The 23,285-nt window shown below is 44.4% G+C and overlaps 1 protein-coding gene across 1 annotated transcript in view; it reads right to left on the bottom strand.

The window, feature by feature from the left end:
• LOC126188105 (cytochrome P450 9e2-like) overlaps positions 1-6,978 on the bottom strand; it is a 94,610-nt gene extending 87,632 nt beyond the window's left edge. Inside the window, exon 1 of the mRNA XM_049929571.1 lies at positions 6,957-6,978. Within this exon, the coding sequence (XP_049785528.1) occupies positions 6,957-6,959 (3 nt within the window). The 5' untranslated portion in view covers positions 6,960-6,978. The remainder of the gene's footprint in view (positions 1-6,956) is intronic.
• Between the last annotated feature and the right edge of the window lie 16,307 nt (positions 6,979-23,285).

The raw sequence follows: 23,285 nt of genomic DNA, 5'->3' as shown, positions 1-23,285 counted from the left end.
TCAAGATAAGATGGATAGTTTTTATGAGGCATTCAGTGATGTAGTTGTTACAGTAAAGGACAAGGACAGTGTTCTGCTCATGGGTGATTTTAACGCCAGGATTGGAAATCGAACAGAAGGGTATGAAAAGGTTATGGGTAAATTTGGAGAGGATATAGAGGCCAACAGGAACGGGAAACAACTCTTGGATTTCTGTGCCGGTATGGGCTTAGTAATCACAAACTCCTTTTTTAAACATAAGAACATTCACCGGTATACTTGGGAAGGCAGGGGAACCAGATCTGTCATTGACTATATAATAACAGATCAGGAATTCAGGAAGGCTGTGAGGGACACACGTGTATTCAGGGGATTCTTTGATGACACTGATCATTATTTAATCTGCAGTGAAATTGGGATTGTGAGGCCGAAAGTGCAGGAGGTCAGGTCCATATGTAGGAGGATAAGAGTGGAGAAACTTCAGGATAAGGAAATCAGGCACAAGTACATAACAGCGATCTCAGAAAGGTACCAGTTAGTTGAATGCAGTCAATTACAGTCATTGGAAAAGGAATGGACAAGGTACAGGGACACAGTACTAGAAGTGGCTAAAGAATGTCTTGGAACAATAGTGTGTAAAAGTAGGATGAAGCAAACAGCTTGGTGGAATGATACAGTCAAGGCAGCCTGTAAAAGGAAAAAGAAGGCGTATCAAAAATGGCTACATACCAGAACCCAGGTAGACAGAGAAAGTTATGTTGAAGAAAGAAACAAAGCCAAACAGATAATTGCAGCATCCAAGAAGAAATCGTGGGAAGACTTTGGAAACAGGTTGGAGACTATGGGTCAAGCTGCTGGAAAACCATTCTGGAGTGTAATTAGCAGTCTTCGAAAGGGAGGTAAGAAGGAAATGACAAGTATTTTGGACAGGTCAGGAAAACTGCTGGTGAATCCTGTGGATGCCTTGGGCAGATGGAGGGAATATTTTGAAGAGTTGCTCAATGTAGGTGAAAATGCGATCAGTAATGTGTCAGATTTCGAGGTAGAATGGAATAGGAATGATGATGGAAATAGGATCACATTTGAGGAAGTGGAAAAAATGGTCAATAGATTGCAGTGCAATAAAGCGACTGCGGTGGATGAAATTAAGTCGGAACTCATCAAATACAGTGGAATGTCAGGTCTTAAATGGCTACACAGGATAATTGAAATGGCCTGGGAGTCGGGACAGGTTCCATCAGACTGGACAAAAGCAGTAATCACACCAATCTTTAAACATGGAAATCAGCGTTGTGGGTAAAATCTTCGCAGGTATTGTTGAAAGGAAAGTGCGAGTATTAGTTGAGGACCAATTGGATGAAAATCAGTGTGGGTTTAGGCCTCTTAGAGATTGTCAGGACCAGATCTTTAGCTTACGGCAAATAATGGAGAAGTGTTATGAGTGGAACAGGGAATTGTATCTATGCTTCATAGATCTAGAAAAGGCATATGACCGGGTTCCTAGGAGGAAGTTATTGTCTGTTCTACAAGATTATGGAATAGGAGGCAAACTTTTGCAAGCAATTAAAGGTCTTTACATGGATAGTCAGGCATCAGTTAGAGTTGACGGTAAATTGAGTTCATGGTTCAGAGTAGTTTCAGGGGTAAGACAAGGCTGCAACCTGTCTCCACTGTTGTTCATATTATTTATGGATCATATGTTGAAAACAATAGACTGGCTGGGTGAGATTAAGATATGTGAACACAAAATAAGCAGTCTTGCATATGCGGATGACTTAGTTGTGATGGCAGATTCGATTGAAAGTTTGCAAAGCAATTTTTCAGAGCTAGATGAGAAATGTAAGGACTATGGTATGAAGATTAGCATCTCCAAAACGAAAGTAATGTCAGTGGGAAAGAAATATAAACGGATTGAGTGCCAAATAGGAGGAACAAAGTTAGAACAGGTGGATGGTTTCAAGTACTTAGGATGCATATTCTCACAGGATGGCAGCGTAGTGAAAGAACTGGAAGCGAGGTGTAGCAAAGCTAATGCAGTGAGCGCTCAGCTACGGTCTACTCTCTTCTGCAAGAAGGAAGTCAGTACCAAGACTAAGTTATCTGTGCACCGTTCAATCTTTCGGCCAACTTTGTTGTATGGGAGCGAAAGCTGGGTGGATTCAGGTTACCTTATCAACAAGGTTGAGGTTACGGATATGAAAGTAGCTAGGATGATTGCAGGTACTAGTAGATGGGAACAATGGCAGGAGGGTGTACACAATGAGGAAATCAAAGAAAAACTGGGAATGAACTCTATAGATGTAGCAGTCAGGGCGAACAGGCTTAGATGGTGGGGTCATGTTACACGCATGGGAGAAGCAAGGTTACCCAAGAGACTCATGGGGTCAGCAGTAGAGGGTAGGAGGAGTCGGGGCAGACCGAGGAGAAGGTACCTGGATTCGGTTAAGAATGATTTTGAAGTAATAGGTTTAACATCAGAAGAGGCACCAATGTTAGCACTGAATAGGGGATCATGGAGGAACTGTATAAGGGGGGCTATGCTCCAGACTGAACGCTGAAAGGCATAATCAGTCTTAAATGATGATGATGATGATGATGATGATTTGAAAGAAGAGTAATGAGGAAGATATGCGAACCAGTTTTAGATAATGGAGAATGGAGGAGAAGGAAAAACAAGGAAATCTACGTTCTGATGCGACAACCAACAATCCTACAGAAGGTAAAGAGCAAAAGAATACAATGGGTGGGCCATGTAGCCCATATGCCAGTTGGAAGACAGGCGAAGATGGCACTAGCGGGGAAACCAAACGCCAAACGCCCCACTGGACGACCAAGGCAGCGCTGGATGGACGAACTGGAAAAAACCCTGGGAATTGAAGACACCTGAAGGATCCGGGCACTAAACAGGAAGGAATGGAGGCAGTTTGTGGAAGCAGCGTGTGGTCTGCAGGGCCTGTGATCGCTGAATATCTATCTGTTACCATATTAAAGTAATAGTTATTTCCGAAAGAAAAATCGAAAACTAAAATTAAAAATGTAACTTTTGACAAATTAGTATTAAAAGAACCACATTGGCTAAAGATTTTTGTTGTGTGCTAGCTGAACCACGGCCAGCTTAGAGCTCAAGCGACACAATGCAAAATTTAAACTGAGGGTGTATCGAAAATATCAGCGAAACCAAACCATTTTCGCCAGATTTAGATTTATTTGTAAAGGTCTAAACAAGTGCCCAAGTAACGGAAACTAATGTATGAAGGAGGGGAAGGGGAGGGGTTGTAAAATGACATGGCGCTCTTTCCGCCTGCAGCCGTTAGCATTTTGCAGTTGAAAGCCGGCGGCGGCGCTGCGAGCTGTCAGGGATCTGCTCACACTGTCCCAGATATAACAGGGTGATTCAAGAAGATACTCAAATATTTTAACATGTTACTCTACAAGTTAAACTAAAGAATAATGTTCATATAAACATAGATCCGCAAATGTTTAGTTACGGCTGATAAAAGGTTTTGCTTGAAATTTGACAACTTCGCTAATATAAAGCCATCACAAATCTGTACGAGTTTAAAGTAAAGCACGATTTCCATTTATTTTGTTATTATTGGTCTGGTGAATCCAATAAAACATGTCCCAGACGTGTATCTGCAGTAGTTTTCCAGAACATCCCGAAAAGCAAAGACTATTATACAAGTAAATTTGTTTACTTTCCATTAGGAATGTAGAAACGTTCATGTCACTGTTGGCAAACGTTAGTGAGTGGTTTCAGTCGTTTCCTGTTCTTGAAATGAATTAGTTTTCTGTATTGTTCAGTAAAAGAACATACTAACAACAGTATAATTAGGTAAAATCACATAGTAACTGATGTAGTTTGTAGATTATTTATGAAATAGGGATGCCTTTCAAAATTAAATTCTCTACAAATTCTGTTGAAAAGTTTGTGCAATTGTCTGGAATTTAAGAAACAAATTGGTCCAAGTAGCTAATAAATTAACAATTTTACGTAATTACTTCTATACCTCTCTGGATGTTCTGCAAAACTACTGCAGATACACGTCTCGGATGTGTTTTATTAAATTCACCAGATCAATAACAACAAAATAAATGGAAAGCGTGCTTTACTTCAACCTCGTACAGTTTTACGATGGCTTCGTATTAGCGAAGTTACTAAATTTCAGGTAAAATCTTTTATTAGCCGTACCTTCGTAGCTAAACATTTGCGGACTTATTTTTATATTAACTTTTTTCTTTAGTTTTATTTGTAGAATAACATATTAAAATATTTGCATATCTTCGTGAATCATCCTGTAGTACACTACCTTTTTTCCTCTCCTCGCTTTCTAAATTTAATAGCTATGGTCCCATTTTCTGTAAAAACGTCAACGCCTGTCTGCGGCTAACACGACTGTCAGCTGTCTACTTAATTTATTTTCATGGAACACAAAAAAAGATTATATTTGGAACATTGTATCAATATTTCATAATTTCGCAGTATTTAGAAAGATTTAAGTCAATGTAGACGTGTTGGAAATTTTGTGATCCGTGCACATACTCCACATCAGCTTCAAAAGGAAGTTATAGATAAACTAGACGTATTATTTATGTATGATTATTTAGATATCTTCTGTTGGCTTTCAGTCGGCGAATCAGCGCACGCGTCGCAGTGACAAGAGAGCGGCGCGTAGCCAACGCCACTCTTTCCCTTCGAGGCGTTGGCAAAGCACAGCGAGAGAACTCAAGCCCGTACAGTGGGCAGTTTCAAGTACAAACAGCTCTCATAACTTCCTCCCAGGTCGTGTGAACAGTAAAACTACACTCCTGGAAATTGAAATGAGAACACCGTGAATTCATTGTCCCAGGAAGGGGAAACTTTATTGACACATTCCTGGGGTCAGATACATCACATGATCACACTGACAGAACCACAGGCACATAGACACAGGCAACAGAGCATGCACAATGTCGGCACTAGTACAGTGTATATCCACCTTTCGCAGCAATGCAGGCTGCTATTCTCCCATGGAGACGATCGTAGAGATTCTGGATGTAGTCCTGTGGAACGGCTTGCCATGCCATTTCCACCTGGCGCCTCAGTTGGACCAGCGTTCGTGCTGGACGTGCAGACCGCGTGAGACGACGCTTCATCCAGTCCCAAACATGCTCAATGGGGGACAGATCCGGAGATCTTGCTGGCCAGGGTAGTTGACTTACACCTTCTAGAGCACGTTGGGTGGCACGGGATACATGCGGACGTGCATTGTCCTGTTGGAACAGCAAGTTCCCTTGCCGGTCTAGGAATGGTAGAACGATGGGTTCGATGACGGTCTGGATGTACCGTGCACTATTCAGGTGCCCCTCGACGATCACCAGTGGTGTACGGCCAGTGTAGGAGATCGCTCCCCACACCATGATGCCGGGTGTTGGCCCTGTGTGCCTCGGTCGTATGCAGTCCTGATTGTGGCGCTCACCTGCACGGCGCCAAACACGCATACGACCATCATTGGCACCAAGGCAGAAGCGACTCTCATCATTGAAGACGACACGTCTCCATTCGTCCCTCCATTCACGCCTGCCGCGACACCACTGGAGGCGGGCTGCACGATGTTGGGGCGTGAGCGGAAGACGGCCTAACGGTGTGCGGGACCGTAGCCCAGCTTCATGGAGACGGTTGCCAATGGTCCTCGCCGATACCCCAGGAGCAACAGTGTCCCTAATTTGCTGGGAAGTGGCGGTGCGGTCCCCTACGGCACTGCGTAGGATCCTACGGTCTTGGCGTGCATCCGTGCGTCGCTGCGGTCCGGTCCCAGGTCGACGGGCACGTGCACCTTCCGCCGACCACTGGCGACAACATCGATGTACTGTGGAGACCTCACGCCCCACGTGTTGAGCAATTCGGCGGTACTTCCACCCGGCCTCCCGCATGCCCACTATACGCCATGTTCAAAGTCCGTCAACTGCACATGCGGTTCACGTCCACGCTGTGGCGGCATGCTACCAGTGTTAAAGACTGCGATGGAGCTCCGTGTGCCACGGCAAACTGGCTGACACTGACGGCGGCGGTGCACAAATGCTGCGCAGCTAGCGCCATTCGACGGCCAACACCGCGGTTCCTGGTGTGTCCGCTGTGCCGTGCGTGTGATCATTGCTTGTACAGCCCTCTCGCAGTGTCCGGAGCAAGTATGGTGGGTCTGACACACCGGTGTCAATGTGTTCTTTTTTCCATTTCCAGGAGTGTATGTGAGACAGGAAGGAATTACAGACATTGGCTGCAAGCAGGCATTTATTTAAATCAATGAGGAAAATTAATCATTTGTGACAGTTCAGGTTTCGAATCGGTGTCTCCTGCTTACTAAGGTGATGGGGCTGATCACTAAGCCATCCGGACTCGGTGCAACTGAACGGACTGGCCTAACACCCCTCCCGTCAGACCCATATTCTCAACTCACACACACACACACACACACACACACACACACACACTACTAATTTTGTTCCCCCTGCCCATTATTCTCATTACTCGCGGCATTTCGCCGATTCCCGTAACAGTTCGAGTCTGGTATGTGCACGGACTGAAGAGATCATCGGCCGTCCTCGACTTACTTATATATCTATGGTATCTGTTCTTTCGGACATTTCCGAAAGAACAGACACCACATGTATGCCTCTTTTGTGTTGATTGCAGCGATTTCCATTCCGCCAATGGCACAGTGGCTGCCATGCAGCGACGTTCCGAAACGGCGTATTGCCCTCCCTGACTGAACTGCCGCTTGGAACGCTTACTCTTCCCATTGAGTCCAGTCGTCAAAAACTGGAGTTTCGGAGACTTTACATTGGTGCAAACACGGAGACGTTGTTTAAGACTGCAAAGACTGTTGTTACCTGTCTGAACAAATTTCGTCAGTACCCTTGTCACGCGCGTCGAATCTCACAAGACAGTACCAGTTACCAATGTGAACGTACTATACTTTCACTAAGAGAGGACTCACCATAGCGTCTGTCGAGGGCGTCAGAACTGGCGACTTAACGAGCGTCGAGCGGCTGCTTACAGGCATGCGCACTGAGGGCACTTGGTGGGGAAGTGGTGGGTGGGGGCAGGCCTTGGTGTCGCTGCAAGGTCGTTTCGATTCTCCTCGGTGACACACACACTGTTCAGCGCGCTCCGCATAAGAACAGAACTGGCTTATCTTCTGAGATCCACACAAATTACGCAACTTTTGCACAGCATTTAATGGCTCATGATTTTATGTTATTTGAAGGGCCAAAGCTTCAAATCAGGTAGACAAGAGATGGCGAAATTTTCTGAAGTGAGTTACTAATACATCGCCATTAGAACAATGTCGTATGAGTTATATCGACGCTGAAGATATGTCACATGCGAGATATCGATGTTTTCAATGTGCGTGATTTTCGACATATTAGGTACTGATTCTCATTTTAAAAAAATTGTTGCATTTGCAACAGGAAATTCCTATTATTCAAATTTGTTCTATGAGAAGTCTGCCGTTGAGCACGTCTCTTTCATCGCGTTGTTAGCTGTTAGTAACAACAGCCCACTTGTTGAAACCTGGTTTATTTGTTTTTGGCGTAGTTCGTAGCCAGAACATCAGTTAAAAGCACTCACTAGAGGGTGTCAATTCACACTATTTCATTCTTAACATTGGTGCTAAGATGACAAGCCACCACTAAGCAAAAAAGGGGAGGCTGAAAGGGGAACGGATAAATAAAGGGGCTATACAAGGAGTATGAACTTGAAGACACTATTACGGATGGAAAAGAGCTTCATGGAAAGAAACAAATAATTAGATGTATGCTGATGACACTATTATTCTGTCAGAGGTGGCATAGAACTTGGAAAAGCAGTTGAACAGAACTGATAGCGTCTTTGTAAAGAGGTTTAATACGAACAAAAGAAAACAATAGAGAGTAATGGAATGTAGTCGAATTAAGTCAAACAATGTACAGGAAATTAGATTAGGAAATGAAACACTAAAAGCAGTAGTTTAGTTTTCTTATTTTGACAGCAAAATAGCTGATAATGACCAAAGTGGAGAAGTAGAGAGGATATAAAATGCAGACTGGCAATAACGAGAAAAAGAGAGATTTCGTAACATCAAATATACATTGAAGTGTTCGGAAGTTTTATTTAAAAGCCTTTGTCCAGAATGTAGCTTTGTATAAAGTGAAAGGTTGTCGATAAACAGTACAGACGAGAATAGAAGCTTTCGAAATGTGATGCTAAGGTAGAGTCCTAAACATTAGAAGTGTGTGTAACGCTGCTGGAGGCGGTATAGTAAAGGGATATTAATCACCAGTTGAGATCATTTCACTGCTACCTAACCATCAGAGACCTTAAAATGGCTCATCTGTAGAAGGTGAATAACGCGGGTTCTTCATGCACTGTGGCTTTAAGCCCTTATAGAAGGATGGCTCTGTCATGAGGTACATAAATTTAACATAGACGAATCAGAGAATTAAGCGAACATATTAATAAATGGATTGTGAATATTGAAAGAAAAGCATTAAGAATATGGTCCTGTAGGAGAATAATGTGGGCTATAACCAAAGGCTTAATGATAACCGTCAGTTCATTGGCATCAAACATAAGTTCATCCTGAATGTTGGCCAATGCAGTACAGAAACAAGAAACCAAAATGGTTGTATCTGCAGAGCAAGCGGAGCGTACGCAGGAATTAATGAACGTAAACTGAAGGAATTGAGCCGTGCAACAAATCACTTGAACTGCGTCAATGTTCTGTAGTTCAACAATTCCACATAAGTCTTCATACAGTGACAAACTCCACCTCGGGTGATATGTTAAGTCACTAACAGCCCTTCTGTGAGTCAATGGCCACAAGCACTGATAGTCATAAATATTTCTAAGTCCCAAAATGGTGCACATCCAAAATCTGCTGTGACGAGGCACAGAATCGACAGAAAACTCTAAGGCCATCACCCTTCCATTCGGTAATATGATTAAGAGATCCAGCATATAACCTGTATCCGGATCTATGAATGGTGGTCTGACACCAACTCTTCCAAGATTTTTGATTCATGTGCTATTTTCAGATACTGTTTGTCATGGCCATAATTTCCCATCTAGTGATTTACGTTTCCTGTGGCATTTGTACTTTTGTACTGCAAAGAAATGAAAGGAGTGAACTTAAAAAAATAAATATACTGCTGTTCCTGTAATGCAGTTCAGGTAAGTCAGTAAAGGAAGTCGGGGTGGTACGGAATATTGAAATACAATTTACTGTAGGATTGTAAATAGCTTAAATAATGCACCTATGAATTGTATGGAGCTCAATTGACAATATATAGTAAAGATAAAATTACTTTTCCTTCTCGTTTTACAATGCAGCCTTCCACTTTTCCCATTCTGCCTCAGGAATAGGACGCAGTAGGGGATGAAAAAATAGTTTTCCTAGCAGTATACAGTACTGACGAAGAAGAATTTTTAAAAAGATTTTTACAGTATTCACGAAGTAGTTCAGAACCTTCTGGCACTATTTTTTTTCAACTGGTCTTGATTAATCTGCATCTAATCATTTCTTCTTTCAATTTTCGTGTTTCCTCTGTCTCCCTCTCAGCTCCTTCTCACTTTTCATTCTATACGGAGTCTTTCAAAATTGTTCTCTCTTCTTTCTTCTCAAATATTCTCTTTGTATTTTCTTTTGCTCTTCGATGTGGTACTAAAATACGAATCCTTTGATCACTGCTGTCCAAGATCACCTGAGCTTTGCCAACTTTCAGTTCAAAGAGTGTTATTAATAAGTTGATTCTGTTTGTCGGGCTACATTCTATCTGTTCAGTTCACTTTTCAGCTACTAATAAAGATAGAGATTATACGCCACTTTCAGTACTTCAATTCTAACATACATATCAGACGACGTGTTGCTGTCAGCTGTCTCTGTGGGGAGAAAATTTGCTTTCAAGGAAACAGTTCCTGTTGGAAGACCATATTGCAGTTCCCTTAAAGCCGGTGCTTGCGGAGTTCACCTTGGATCTCTAGACGCATGGTGCTCTAACAATCCTTGCTACAGAGTAGCAACATCTCTCGGGGTCCAAAGCAGCCAAGTTCGCACCCATAATGTAACACGTGCGTTGACACTTTCTGGCATATTAAACTCTAGATTTCGAGTCTCGGTCCGGCACACACTTTTAATCTGCCCGGATGTTTCACATCAGGCACCCTAAGCTGCGAAAAATCTCATGCTGACCTGTGTTCCGTGAACCACGAATATAGTGGATTCAACGTATGGTAAGAGTTTGGTGGCATAGGCAGCAACAATACTGCATTCTTACTTCCACAAACTTATGACATCCATGTTTTCCGTATGAGCTGAATATCCATCTGGTATAAGAACAGGTGACTCTTTCGTAGACTTTGAAAATTCAACTTCTCTTGTCCACACTAGAAATAAGTTTGATGTAATGCAGCCGGTAGTTTGTTCATCAGACCATTCGCCCTGATTGTAGCTGCAATTCAAATTCTTGTTTCATTTCTTCGTGGAATAACAAGCATAAGAGACCTATACGCTATTTCAGTAGTCACTGGCGTAGCACAAGTAAACGTTTTTCCCGCTTCTGCCGATGGTAAACAGTCTGTGTGTCGCTTTTCTTATGAGCTGCATTCTCAGACCAATTCTTAGATTTATTCTAAAGCCTCTTTCTTCACAGTTGAATAAGAGGGATGGAACTTAAATAGTGGCAACTATTTATTCACAACCGATAGAAAAGAGTTACATATTTGCTGCTGTTACTGTCCTTCAAAGTAGGCACCAGCGTTGTGTAGAACCCGTTGCCAACGATGTGGAAGGCGTAGTATACCGTTAGCAGAGCCTGTTCTGTTTATGGTGCGAATGGAGCGGCTACTGCCTGTCGAATCTCTGGAACAGTTCTGAGGCGAATTCCACGAAGTGGTTCCTTCATCTTCGGAATTAATCAGAGTCACATGGACTTAAGTCTGGGGAGTATGGTGGATGGTACAGCACTTCCCAGTCCCATCGACCGAACAGAGCAGCCACAGCTTGCGCTGTATGCGCCCGCGCATTGTCGTGCAAAATGATGGGTGGGTTGCGCAGAAAGTGTCACCGCTTCATTCGCAAAGCTGGTCGCAGGTGATGCTCCAAAAACGAACAGTCATACTGAGCACTGATACAGAGTCAATCTTGATCCAAATCCGTTGTTCCTGTTTCGAAAACATACTGACATGGTTACGTTAGACCGCTCACTCACAAGTTCCTGTGTTTCCCTCCATTGTGCGCACGCCAGTGACGTGGGAAGGGCGAGTCCATTTGCTCAGAGGTGAGGTAGGTATGTCAACAACTTGTGCTATCAGTGACAATAGTAGATTCTATTGCATAGTGTTCCACAGCAGTGTTGTCACTATTTAAGTTCCAACCTACGTATTACGCCTGGGGTTACGTGGTTTCTGTCAAGAATTTCTGTAATCGGTCAAAAAGCTATTCAGATGAACTGTAAACGAAGTCTGTGACAAGCACCAGACGTTACCTTTCTTATAACATCAACCATCTAAAATACATAAAGGTGTAACTGTCGATCAAAAATTCCTTTGTAGCAGTTTTGTGTTCTTTTTAAGTTGCTAATACTTACTTAACCTCAACGGTTAGGGTAAAATTTACTAATACCCCATCCTTTCCCATCTATTTCTCCCCACAAACACTATTTACGTTATGGAGTTGTTCATACTTCGAAACGAAGAAAAAGTTATTTAATTAAGTTAAACTTCAGACAGTATAGATAGTTTTAATATCTATAATGTTACACTGTCGTATAGCCAAACTGATAAGATTACTCTGGAGGTAAACTCATAAAATGTTCCAAAGGCTAACAGGGAACACACACATCACGGTTTCGCTACGAATCAATCTTCGGAAATGGACGCACATGTCTGCCACAGTCATATCTCAACAGGCCGTATCTACCCAACGAACTGCAGACCTAACTGGAAGGAGTGGGCCCACCTAGTCCCCAGTTAACCTGTTCTTCGCCTATTTCCACTATACTAAGACTTATGATTGAAAATTATTATTTATGTTCTGAAAGTAAGGACAGTTTAGGAATTACATGAACCACTACGGTACTAAGGTTTACAGTCAGCGAACAGACATACTAGCGTATTTTTTGTAGATAAAACTTTTTTGTTTGTACTATTTTCACGTGTATGGGTAACGTCTTCAGAGATTTATAGTGCCAAAACATTCTACTTCACTCTGAGAGTGAGATAATAGTGAAAAGTGGCAGATGTAATTTTTTATACCTAATATTGTTCTCGTTAGAACTAGGATCTACGTGACAGTAACTACCACCAAAAAATAAATAGATCGGCCTATAGACGTAAGAGCTCCACAACTTGAAAAAATATTCTGAATAATGACGTCATTGCTCTTTGACATTTCCGAAAGACGGTTATACCCTACAACCCCGCCGGCTTCGGTGGCCGAGCGGTTCTAGACGCTGAGCTCGGAATCCCGCGACTGCTACGGCCGCAGGTTCGAATCCTGCCTCGGGCATGGATGTGTGTGATGGCCTTAGGTTAGTTAGGTTTAAGTAGTTCTAAGTTCTCGGGGACTGATGATCACAGCTGTTAAGTCCCATAGTGCTCAGAGCCATTTGAACGATTTCTGAACCTACAACCCTAGATAGTAAAATCGTGCAAAATAGTGTAGCATTTTCTCTTGTAGACGAGAACAGAGAGTCCCTTTAAGTGCAAACCAAATAGAACAATTAGTATTCGTCTGTTTCCCTTATAAAAAACAATTCTCGTGATAAATCGTTTTCTGAGCTTCATGGAGACCTTGGAAATTGATAGTGTTGAAACGCAAGGCATCTTACAGAAACAAGATGCCAATACAGTTTTTATGTTTATACAATAGTGCTGGTTCCCTAGTACCATGTACTCGTAATGAAGATTAGTGTTTTAAGATTTCATCGTCGACAAGAATATGAGAAACGAAGCCCAAGTCAGATATAGAATGAAAGGCGAAGGTTATGTCCTTTCCAAAGGAAACATCCATCCGATATCCACCATAAACGATTTATGTACAGCTACATCAGGATATATAAATTGAAATGGCCATATGTAGATTTGATTTTCGATACTTCGAGATGAGAGTTTAGTGCTTCAGCATTGCAGATCCTGTTATGTAATTAGGTGTTATCTTGAAAACTTACATAGAAAACTGAAAGGCGCCTGATAATTGCCTCTTTCACATCGATAAATTTTACTTGTTGTGAAAAGTAGTATTTATTTTAGTACTATCTTTGAGATCTTGCACTAACCAATTCCCATATACACTCCTGGAAATGGAAAAAAGAACACATTGACACCGGTGTGTCAGACCCACCATACTTGCTCCGGACACTGCGAGAGGGCTGTACAAGCAATGATCACACGCACGGCACAGCGGACACACCAGGAACCGCGGTGTTGGCCGTCGAATGGCGCTAGCTGCGCAGCATTTGTGCACCGCCGCCGTCAATGTCAGCCAGTTTGCCGTGGCATACGGAGCTCCATCGCAGTCTTTAACACTGGTAGCATGCCGCGACAGCGTGGACGTGAACCGTATGTGCAGTTGACGGACTTTGAGCGAGGGCGTATAGTGGGCATGCGGGAGGCCGGGTGGACGTACCGCCGAATTGCTCAACACGTGGGGCGTGAGGTCTCCACAGTACATCGATGTTGTCGCCAGTGGTCGGCGGAAGGTACACGTGCCCGTCGACCTGGGACCGGACCGCAGCGACGCACGGATGCACGCCAAGACCGTAGGATCCTACGCAGTGCCGTAGGGGACCGCACCGCCACTTCCCAGCAAATTAGGGACACTGTTGCTCCTGGGGTATCGGCGAGGACCATTCGCAACCGTCTCCATGAAGCTGGGCTACGGTCCCGCACACCGTTAGGCCGTCTTCCGCTCACGCCCCAACATCGTGCAGCCCGCCTCCAGTGGTGTCGCGACAGGCGTGAATGGAGGGACGAATGGAGACGTGTCGTCTTCAGCGATGAGAGTCGCTTCTGCCTTGGTGCCAATGATGGTCGTATGCGTGTTTGGCGCCGTGCAGGTGAGCGCCACAATCAGGACTGCATACGACCGAGGCACACAGGGCCAACACCCGGCATCATGGTGTGGGGAGCGATCTCCTACACTGGCCGTACACCACTGGTGATCGTCGAGGGGACACTGAATAGTGCACGGTACTTCCAAACCGTCATCGAACCCATCGTTCTACCATTCCTAGACCGGCAAGGGAACTTGCTGTTCCAACGGGACAATGCACGTCCGCATGTATCCCGTGCCACCCAACGTGCTCTAGAAGGTGTAAGTCAACTACCCTGGCCAGCAAGATCTCAGGATCTGTCCCCCATTGAGCATGTTTGGGACTGGATGAAGCGTCGTCTCACGCGGTCTGCACGTCCAGCACGAACGCTGGTCCAACTGAGGCGCCAGGTGGAAATGGCATGGCAAGCCGTTCCACAGGACTACATCCAGCATCTCTACGATCGTCTCCATGGGAGAATAGCAGCCTGCATTGCTGCGAAAGGTGGATATACACTGTACTAGTGCCGACATTGTGCATGCTCTGTTGCCTGTGTCTATGTGCCTGTGGTTCTGTCAGTGTGATCATGTGATGTATCTGACCCCAGGAATGTGTCAATAAAGTTTCCCCTTCCTGGGACAATGAATTCACGGTGTTCGTATTTCAATTTCCAGGAGTGTATATTGTAAGACGCTGTGGTCTGGCTCTGAGCACTATGGGACTCAACTGCGGAGGTCATTAGTCCCCTAGAACTGAGAACTAGTTAAACCTAACTAACCTAAGGACATCACAAACATCCATGCCCGAGGCAGGATTCGAACCTGCGACCGTAGCGGTCTTGCGGTTCCAGACTGCAGCGCCTTTAACCGCACGGCCACTTCGGCCGGCCCGCTGTGGTCTCCTGACCTACATTGCTTACATATTCCGCCCTCACAATCATATTCCGCACATCAAGACACATCATTCGAACACAAACTCGATAAGATAAAGTCAATGTTGTATGAATTCATGTAAACGATATGCAATTAACAAGTAAGTGCACCATGGTTGAAATACTCGAGGCTGGCGTACACACATGCATTCCAGACACGACAGTCACAGAAGCTTTTAGTTCAGGAGAGAAACCGCACAACGGGACACCGGTCCCTTCAGAGGACGAACCAGCCTATGTCGGCCGGTGACCGCCTGTGCAGCAGATAGCGTGGGCCCGAGTAAAAGGGGGGAACAACCCCGTGTTCGGCTTAAAAGCAAATTCCGCTACATTGTGTGGGAGTGGCCAGCCTACGCATTCTTTACACATAGCGTGCAGTTTCAGAGATTTTCACGGGGAGACAGCAAACGCCAAACGTTGATGCTACAGGTTTCCGGATTGGTCGCTTTAAAATAAGCGTCATTCTCCCGTTTTAGAAAAGCAATGGTGATTGGCAGACTATATTTCTGACGCCTTGAGCTGAAGGAATAATGGAAGAGACCGAAAGATATACCCCTTCACGCCTGGTGTGGAGAGGCGCCATTCCGTTGTCGCTCTTGGAACGAGGAACAAGTCTCTCCTCAGTACTTCACTGGGAGAGCACCTCTGTCGAAGTTCTACTCTATATTGAGTCCTTGCGATTAAGCGTTGTTCACTGTGTTGGCTGACACACTTATTGTGAGGTGTGAACCGACAGAGTTCCAGTTAAACGCCTGTCAGCGAATTTTGAGTGGCATCGCAGTGGACTGGTTATCTGACTGGTGTACCACGCCAATAGTTAGACTAGGGGTGAATAGGAATCCTTGACTTCATCAAGGCATAGGGAGAGTTTGATTGGCGAAGGTCAATCCAGATAGAACGAGAGTTACCTTATTTGTCAGCAGCGAGCGGCGCAGCTCAGTACAGCTTGGGATCCAGCACTGGCCATATTGAAGTCGCTTCGAGCAGAGAGGAGTACTATTGGTCATACGACGGATGACGATTCGCCAGCAACATAAATATTATGTTGACAACGGGAGGATAATCAAGGTTCCTACGTGGTCGCGCCTCTTTGCTTGCGGCTTCCGACAGAGGTCGCTGGGGCGGCCGATGGCAGCGCAGAGCAGCGGCGGCAGCCTCCGCGCGTGCGCCGAAGTCTTTAGTTCTTCATCCTGTTGCTGGCGTTGCTGTCCTTCCAGCTATCGGTTCATATCGTCGCTATTGGCCATCGAATTTGGCGCCTCCACGCATGCGCACTTCCTGCCTAAGACTGGCATACATAGGGCGCTCTGGTCCTGCCTTAGCAGTGTGTTCGTCGCACCTGAAGATGTCGACCAGCTGCGCTGATGAAATATTGTGGAGTTTTCACTATGACATCCGACGTCTCGCCCGACAACCATATATACAATATTACGGCAAAGCAATAAAGCAAAACACTGGTGATTTGAAGGCAATACAGAAGGCGGTGTGGGCAATATTTATTCACAAGTTGTCAACTGATTAGAAGCCAGCAGATATACGTATTGTATGATACATCCTGGTGCAAATATAAGCAGGCAAAAGCAGAAAACAAAACCTATTCAAGTAACACAGCCTTCCTGAAGCAGTCTTAAACAACATAAAGCCAACATTCCAGTTTCTAGCTCATCCAGATTTGTTAAAGAAGTGTACCAGTGGTGGAATACAAAACCCGAATGAGAGCTTCAACAGTCTCATTTGGAAGAGATGCCCAAAAACAACATTTAGCTCATCTACTGTTGTTAAAATTGTCACATATGTTGTATGTCTGGTGTTTAATGATGGTAACATTGGAAGAATAAGGACCCTTACTGGACTAGGATTTGTTGCAAAGTTGCTTCACCTAGAAGATATTGAAGAAGATAGTTTCTGAGCCTTTTGGACATTCTGATCTGTCTGTGAAGGATATAGCCAAAAGGGCAAGCCAGAAACATCAAATAAAAAGGAAACAGGCACACGAAGAGCAAGAAAACCAAATGTATGGTTATGGTTAGCATTAAAGTACTGGTTTATGGTGTAATTCCTTATAAAATCTTTTACATGCATTTCCCAGAACTTTAATTTTTCAGTGAATAAGGAACATATTCCGCTGAACCATTGGAGATAGAAAACTGAAATTTTCTGCAAACATTGTTCATAGTATAACGCAGCTTGTTGTGGCAGAAATTTTTTCTAAGTGTACATCTGTCAAAATTATTTACTTTTCTCTGAAATTGAAATTGCTTTGTTTCATAAGCATAATTTGTTTAAATAACTTGTAAGAGCTCTGAGACTGATATTAAAAAACTGTTCCATATGTTTGCTTTTCTGATTACTAAGATTTACCTACCACAATACGAAAGTTGTAAGTCAAGTAATTTTTGTGAAAATGTCCCTTGTGTGACAGCATGTGTTGCGAAAATTTCCAACAACGCCAATGTAGCCCATAACATAATTACCTGACGTGCAAAAATTACCTATGAGATCGCCCCACGCTGGGTACCCAAATTTAGTGAATTGAGAATTCGTCTCTGTTTTGAGCCAGGAGATGACATGTAAGCGACTAATGAGATTATCCCACGTTGGGAGCTAACAACTGACATCATTAATTAAATGAAATCAAACATAAAAGATTATGAGATTAGGGAATTAATAAGCGAATGGAACAGACTGTTTAGATGAGTGCATTTACTTTAGTAACTTTTGCACACAAAACAAAAATTACAAAAGTCAGTGCCGATTTGAGTGGGCGAGGACAGGACTGTTATTAATGGGAAGGAAAGGGGAAAAGTCATCTCAACATTCTTCGTGGTTATTCGTGGAGTCCTATTACATCCGCCCTATCTCACTCACTGTCGTCTTCACTCCTCGTCCATCTCTCAGATTAACGACTCCTCAAACCTTTTCCACGTCTCGACAGCGCCACGGGCTGACTAAATTTACAGTGCCACCGAATGACTGATCGCCGTTTCATGACCACGCCTCTCCATTCGGGGCGGAAATTCCCTGTCTTCTGTGGAATGGTATGAGAGTCGGGAACTAGCGTCTTTCCCACGATTTCACCGTCAAGGCAATTCCCAGCGTTGGTCGCTCGTTGTTTCGATGTTTTCTGCATACCTACGTCCTTCCTAACGCAGCCACACAACACTTCCTTGTAACGGCTCTCTCTGCATGAGTCCTGGACAGTCTCAAGTTTGTATTTCGTCTAAGAACCTGCTGGCGTTCGCGATTATAAGGGAACATCCTTATTGTCCAGAAAACTTTTTTTATCAGGCTGATTTCTTTCGCTGTTCTTAAGTTGCACACGCCTCCCTGTGCGAATTCTTGACGCTTTTGCGTCTGCAGGGCTCCTGGGATTGTCGGCACGTACTTGCTTTCTACGGCAGGTAAAATGGCTGGTGCCAGGGCAGAAAAATTCACATGCCTTCACTGACCTATTCTTGACGCGTTTTTTCCCTACAGCTGCAGGGTTCATCAATTTTTCGGCACGCTTCTCGTTTTCCGCCAGGCTCTTCGCAAGGCGTCCAATCTTAAGCGAGGCGAGGGCAACCCCCTTCCCCCCCCCCGCCCCCACCTGCCGTTGTGTGGTTGTAGAGTGACTCCAGTGTGGGCGTCTTGGGCGTTCGCCACATAGGGTTTGGCCGGCTTTCTCCTGGGCTGTTGTCGGTGTGTCGGCGCAGGTGGTCTATGGTGGAGCTATCACAGAGCACTTGCCTTATTTAAATGTGCCACGGCAATGAGCCACCATCTGCAGCTCAAATACGCCATTCACAGCCAGTTTTTAAGTCCTACTTAACTGAAGAGTAGGCACTGAGAACCATAAACAATAATCCACAGAAGCGCTATACATGCTAATTAGATTTCTGAATAAAGTAAGATCATATATGACGTGCTGTTGGACGCTGAAATGAGACATGGGATTGCCTAGCTTCGCAATTCTACTACGCTAATATGTCTGATAGAAATTTGACCACTTATTAAACGATCATCCCGTCTGAATGCATACGGGTACACACCCTACCAGGAGAGAGCCCCATTGCACAAACGGACACCATAAGCGGAGAGCTTACCCTGATATTGAAAATAATCTGTTGCTTTTATGAAAATATTTATTCTCCTAATGAACACTAGTGGACCTGAAAACCAGCAACTTATGAACTCCTTATATTTAAATCAATAAGTACCAATGAAAGTGAAAGGAGGAAGTGCTTACTGCATAGGCCTAGAACTAAGGAAATGAGTAAGACGAGGCTGCTGGCTGTGTTTCAATCTTCTCAATATATACTTAGACTGCCCATTAGATGACAAGAGAGTAAACACTGGAGGAAGAAGAATATGGTGTTTGACGTTTGCAGGATACATGATCCTCCTAGCAAAAGGTAAATGAGAATTACAAGGCATTGTGGACACCTTTGACTCTAACTTAGGAAAGATTTATGGAAAGAAAATCAATAAATATAATGGCACTAGGAGAAAATAAAGAGGCAAAGATGATGCTGAACGGAGAAGTATTAGAACATGTGCAGCTCTTTAAATATCTGGGAAGCAAGATAGAAATCGTCTGGAAGAGTAGCACGGAAATTATAAACAGAATAGCAATGGCGAGAGAGTCGTTTAAAGAACAGGAAAATTTGCTGCACCAATATGGACGAAGATTTGAGTGAAATACCAATAAAATGTTTCCTATGGACTGCCCTCCTGTATGGTTCTAAGATATGGACGCTGAGGGAGGAAACAGAGCAAGGTTGGAGGCTTTTGAAATGTGGACGCGGAGGAAGGTGGAAAGAGTACGTTGGATGGATACAGTGAAAAACAAAGGTGTAGTATGAAGATTGGGAGAGCAAAGACAATTACTGGGTGTAATAAACAGAAGAAAACAGGACTGAACATATATTAAGAAAGAAGGAGTGTCCTATAGAAAACAGTCTTAGAAGGAAAGCGGACACGAGGGAGGAAGCGGTTTCAGATCCTGGATGCTGTGGTGGATGGCAGCACGTGCAGCGAAGTTAAGGAGAAAGCAACGCATTACAGGAAGTGGGAGACACAGAGGACCTACTCCTACTTACACAGCACAGTACTGCTGGTCATCACATAGAATATTTCGAAATGCAGGTCCATTCTCTCCGTTGCACTGAATTTATATAAGTGTGCTGTGTGTGACTATTTGCCTTGTATATTCAAGTCAAATAGCGTTGCTAACATTGTTCTATTGGGCCTTAAATATATATATTCTATTTTTGATTGAGGTATTAGGGCTTATTTATCACTACCTGCAATAAGAGTAGTAAGTTCTTTTCAAACACACAGGAAGCTTACAATGTATGCATAATTATAAAGTAACAGTAAGCGTTTACTTAATACGAACCTACAGGTGGTTTATGTAAGTCGTTTATAGTGTGGCTTCACATCGCCACGGCGTCTTCAATGGACGGAGATAAGAAACGCGTGTTTTTTGTGACTGTACGCGTTGCCACAAGCCGGATCTCCCTTATCTCGATATGTTTGAGGAAGGTCCGGCAATACAAAGTTTTGCTGTTCTCACAGTCTGCACGTTATCGCAAGTATTTTCCAGTCACATGGAGCGCAAAACGGATTACTGCGTAGGCGATACTTCGTAGCTCTACGGCAGACGTTCTTATCTTCCGTCATTACCTAAATCGATTGTACTGTGAATGATCCGTAACGCAGTTCTCTACCTGCGCTTGCTATAATGGTAGAAGAAACTATATGATACCCAAGTAAATAAAATTTGTAGTGGATGAGTAATTCTATATGTACGAGTAAGCGGAGTGCCAGGGTAATTGGATGAAGAGGTGTAAAACAGTTTTGAGTCTTTTAGTGAAAAGAGAGACAATAGCAACCAGGAAGTAAAGTCCATCTACAATTATATATATATATATATATATATATATATATATATATATATATATATATATATACACTCCTGGAAATGGAAAAAAGAACACATTGACACCGGTGTGTCAGACCCACCATACTTGCTCCGGACACTGCGAGAGGGCTGTACAAGCAATGATCACACGCACGGCACAGCGGACACACCAGGAACCGCGGTGTTGGCCGTCGAATGATGGCGCTAGCTGCGCAGCATTTGTGCACCGCCGCCGTCAGTGTCAGCCAGTTTGCCGTGGCATACGGAGCTCCATCGCAGTCTTTAACACTGGTAGCATGCCGCGACAGCGTGGACGTGAACCGTATGTGCAGTTGACGGAATTTGAGCGAGGGCGTATAGTGGGCATGCGGGAGGCCGGGTGGACGTACCGCCGAATTGCTCAACACGTGGGGCGTGAGGTCTCCACAGTACATCGATGTTGTCGCCAGTGGTCGGCGGAAGGTGCACGTGCCCGTCGACCTGGGACCGGACCGCAGCGACGCACGGATGCACGCCAAGACCGTAGGATCCTACGCAGTGCCGTAGGGGACCGCACCGCCACTTCCCAGCAAATTAGGGACACTGTTGCTCCTGGGGTATCGGCGAGGACCATTCGCAACCGTCTTCATGAAGCTGGGCTACGGTCCCGCACACCGTTAGGCCGTCTTCCGCTCACGCCCCAACATCGTGCAGCCCGCCTCCAGTGGTGTCGCGACAGGCGTGAATGGAGGGACGAATGGAGACGTGTCGTCTTCAGCGATGAGAGTCGCTTCTGCCTTGGTGCCAATGATGGTCGTATGCGTGTTTGGCGCCGTGCAGGTGAGCGCCACAATCAGGACTGCATACGACCGAGGCACACAGGGCCAACACCCGGCATCATGGTGTGGGGAGCGATCTCCTACACTGGCCGTACACCACTGGTGATCGTCGAGGGGACACTGAATAGTGCACGGTACATCCAAACCGTCATCGAACCCATCGTTCTACCATTCCTAGACCGGCAAGGGAACTTGCTGTTCCAACAGGACAATGCACGTCCGCATGTATCCCGTGCCACCCAACGTGCTCTAGAAGGTGTAAGTCAACTACCCTGGCCAGCAAGATCTCCGGATCTGTCCCCCATTGAGCATGTTTGGGACTGGATGAAGCGTCGTCTCACGCGGTCTGCACGTCCAGCACGAACGCTGGTCCAACTGAGGCGCCAGGTGGAAATGGCATGGCAAGCCGTTCCACAGGACTACATCCAGCATCTCTACGATCGTCTCCATGGGAGAATAGCAGCCTGCATTGCTGCGAAAGGTGGATATACACTGTACTAGTGCCGACATTGTGCATGCTCTGTTGCCTGTGTCTATGTGCCTGTGGTTCTGTCAGTGTGATCATGTGATGTATCTGACCCCAGGAATGTGTCAATAAAGTTTCCCCTTCCTGGGACAATGAATTCACGGTGTTCTTATTTCAATTTCCAGGAGTGTATATATAATAGAAACCTGTTGTGCCTTTGTTGAAGAAACCATTTGGAGTGAATTGGACATTCAGTGGAAAACCAAAGTAAGAATGGTAGAGCTGATTCATAAAAGTGGAGGAGGTTGGCCTCAGAATCAAATACCTGTTGTCATGAGTGGGAGAAGTAGGTTATTTTTAGGAAAAATCCAGGCAGCAGGTCCCCCTGCCTAAAAAGTATCTCCGGCAGTCTGAAATATTCTGAAATAATCACTTACAAGATTCTAATACGCCAAATGACACACATATTACAGGTCATAAAGAAGAAGAAATTATTGAAAAATGTGGCATGGATCACATCACAGAAATACGAATCCTTCATGAAAACATGCAATGAATAAAAAATAAAATACAGAAATTTGGAGATCAGCTCCAAACTTACAATTGTGCAGTAGTTTGTGTTACTGAGCAGTGGTGTAGAGACACAGAAATCCAACACACAGTAGTATCACTGTAAGAAATGACACACTCCTACGGTAGGACTACCTCAAAGGGTGAATGGCATCCATATATATCGTAAAAGCGACAGTTGGAAACAGGACTTGACCTTAGAACAGTAAGTGAAGATAAAATTTGAAATATCAGCTACTGAATTAACAGTGCTCGACATCACCAAGAGTTTAATTATTTCGTGTGTGTATCGATCAGCCAGATAAATGCCAAATAAAGAATCAACATAATTTTGCGCGGAAACAGAAACACAAATATCATAAATAACACTAGTAACAACCTCATAAATACTCTTCAAGTTTTGGCATGTCTCTGTTGGTCAATAGTGTGAAAAGAGTTACTACAATTTCTGCATCATAATTCGACGATATGGCCACAGATACGTATCGACATGACAAAGTGTGGTGTCGCGGTAGATGATCTTGGACTCTCCAGCCTTTCTACCAAGTAATAACAGTAAATCGG

The sequence above is a fragment of the Schistocerca cancellata genome, chromosome 5, assembly GCF_023864275.1.
Source record: "Schistocerca cancellata isolate TAMUIC-IGC-003103 chromosome 5, iqSchCanc2.1, whole genome shotgun sequence".
NCBI lineage: Eukaryota > Metazoa > Arthropoda > Insecta > Orthoptera > Acrididae > Schistocerca > Schistocerca cancellata.
Note: the sequence above shows the minus strand (reverse complement) of the source record. Positions and strands in the feature narration are given on the sequence as shown.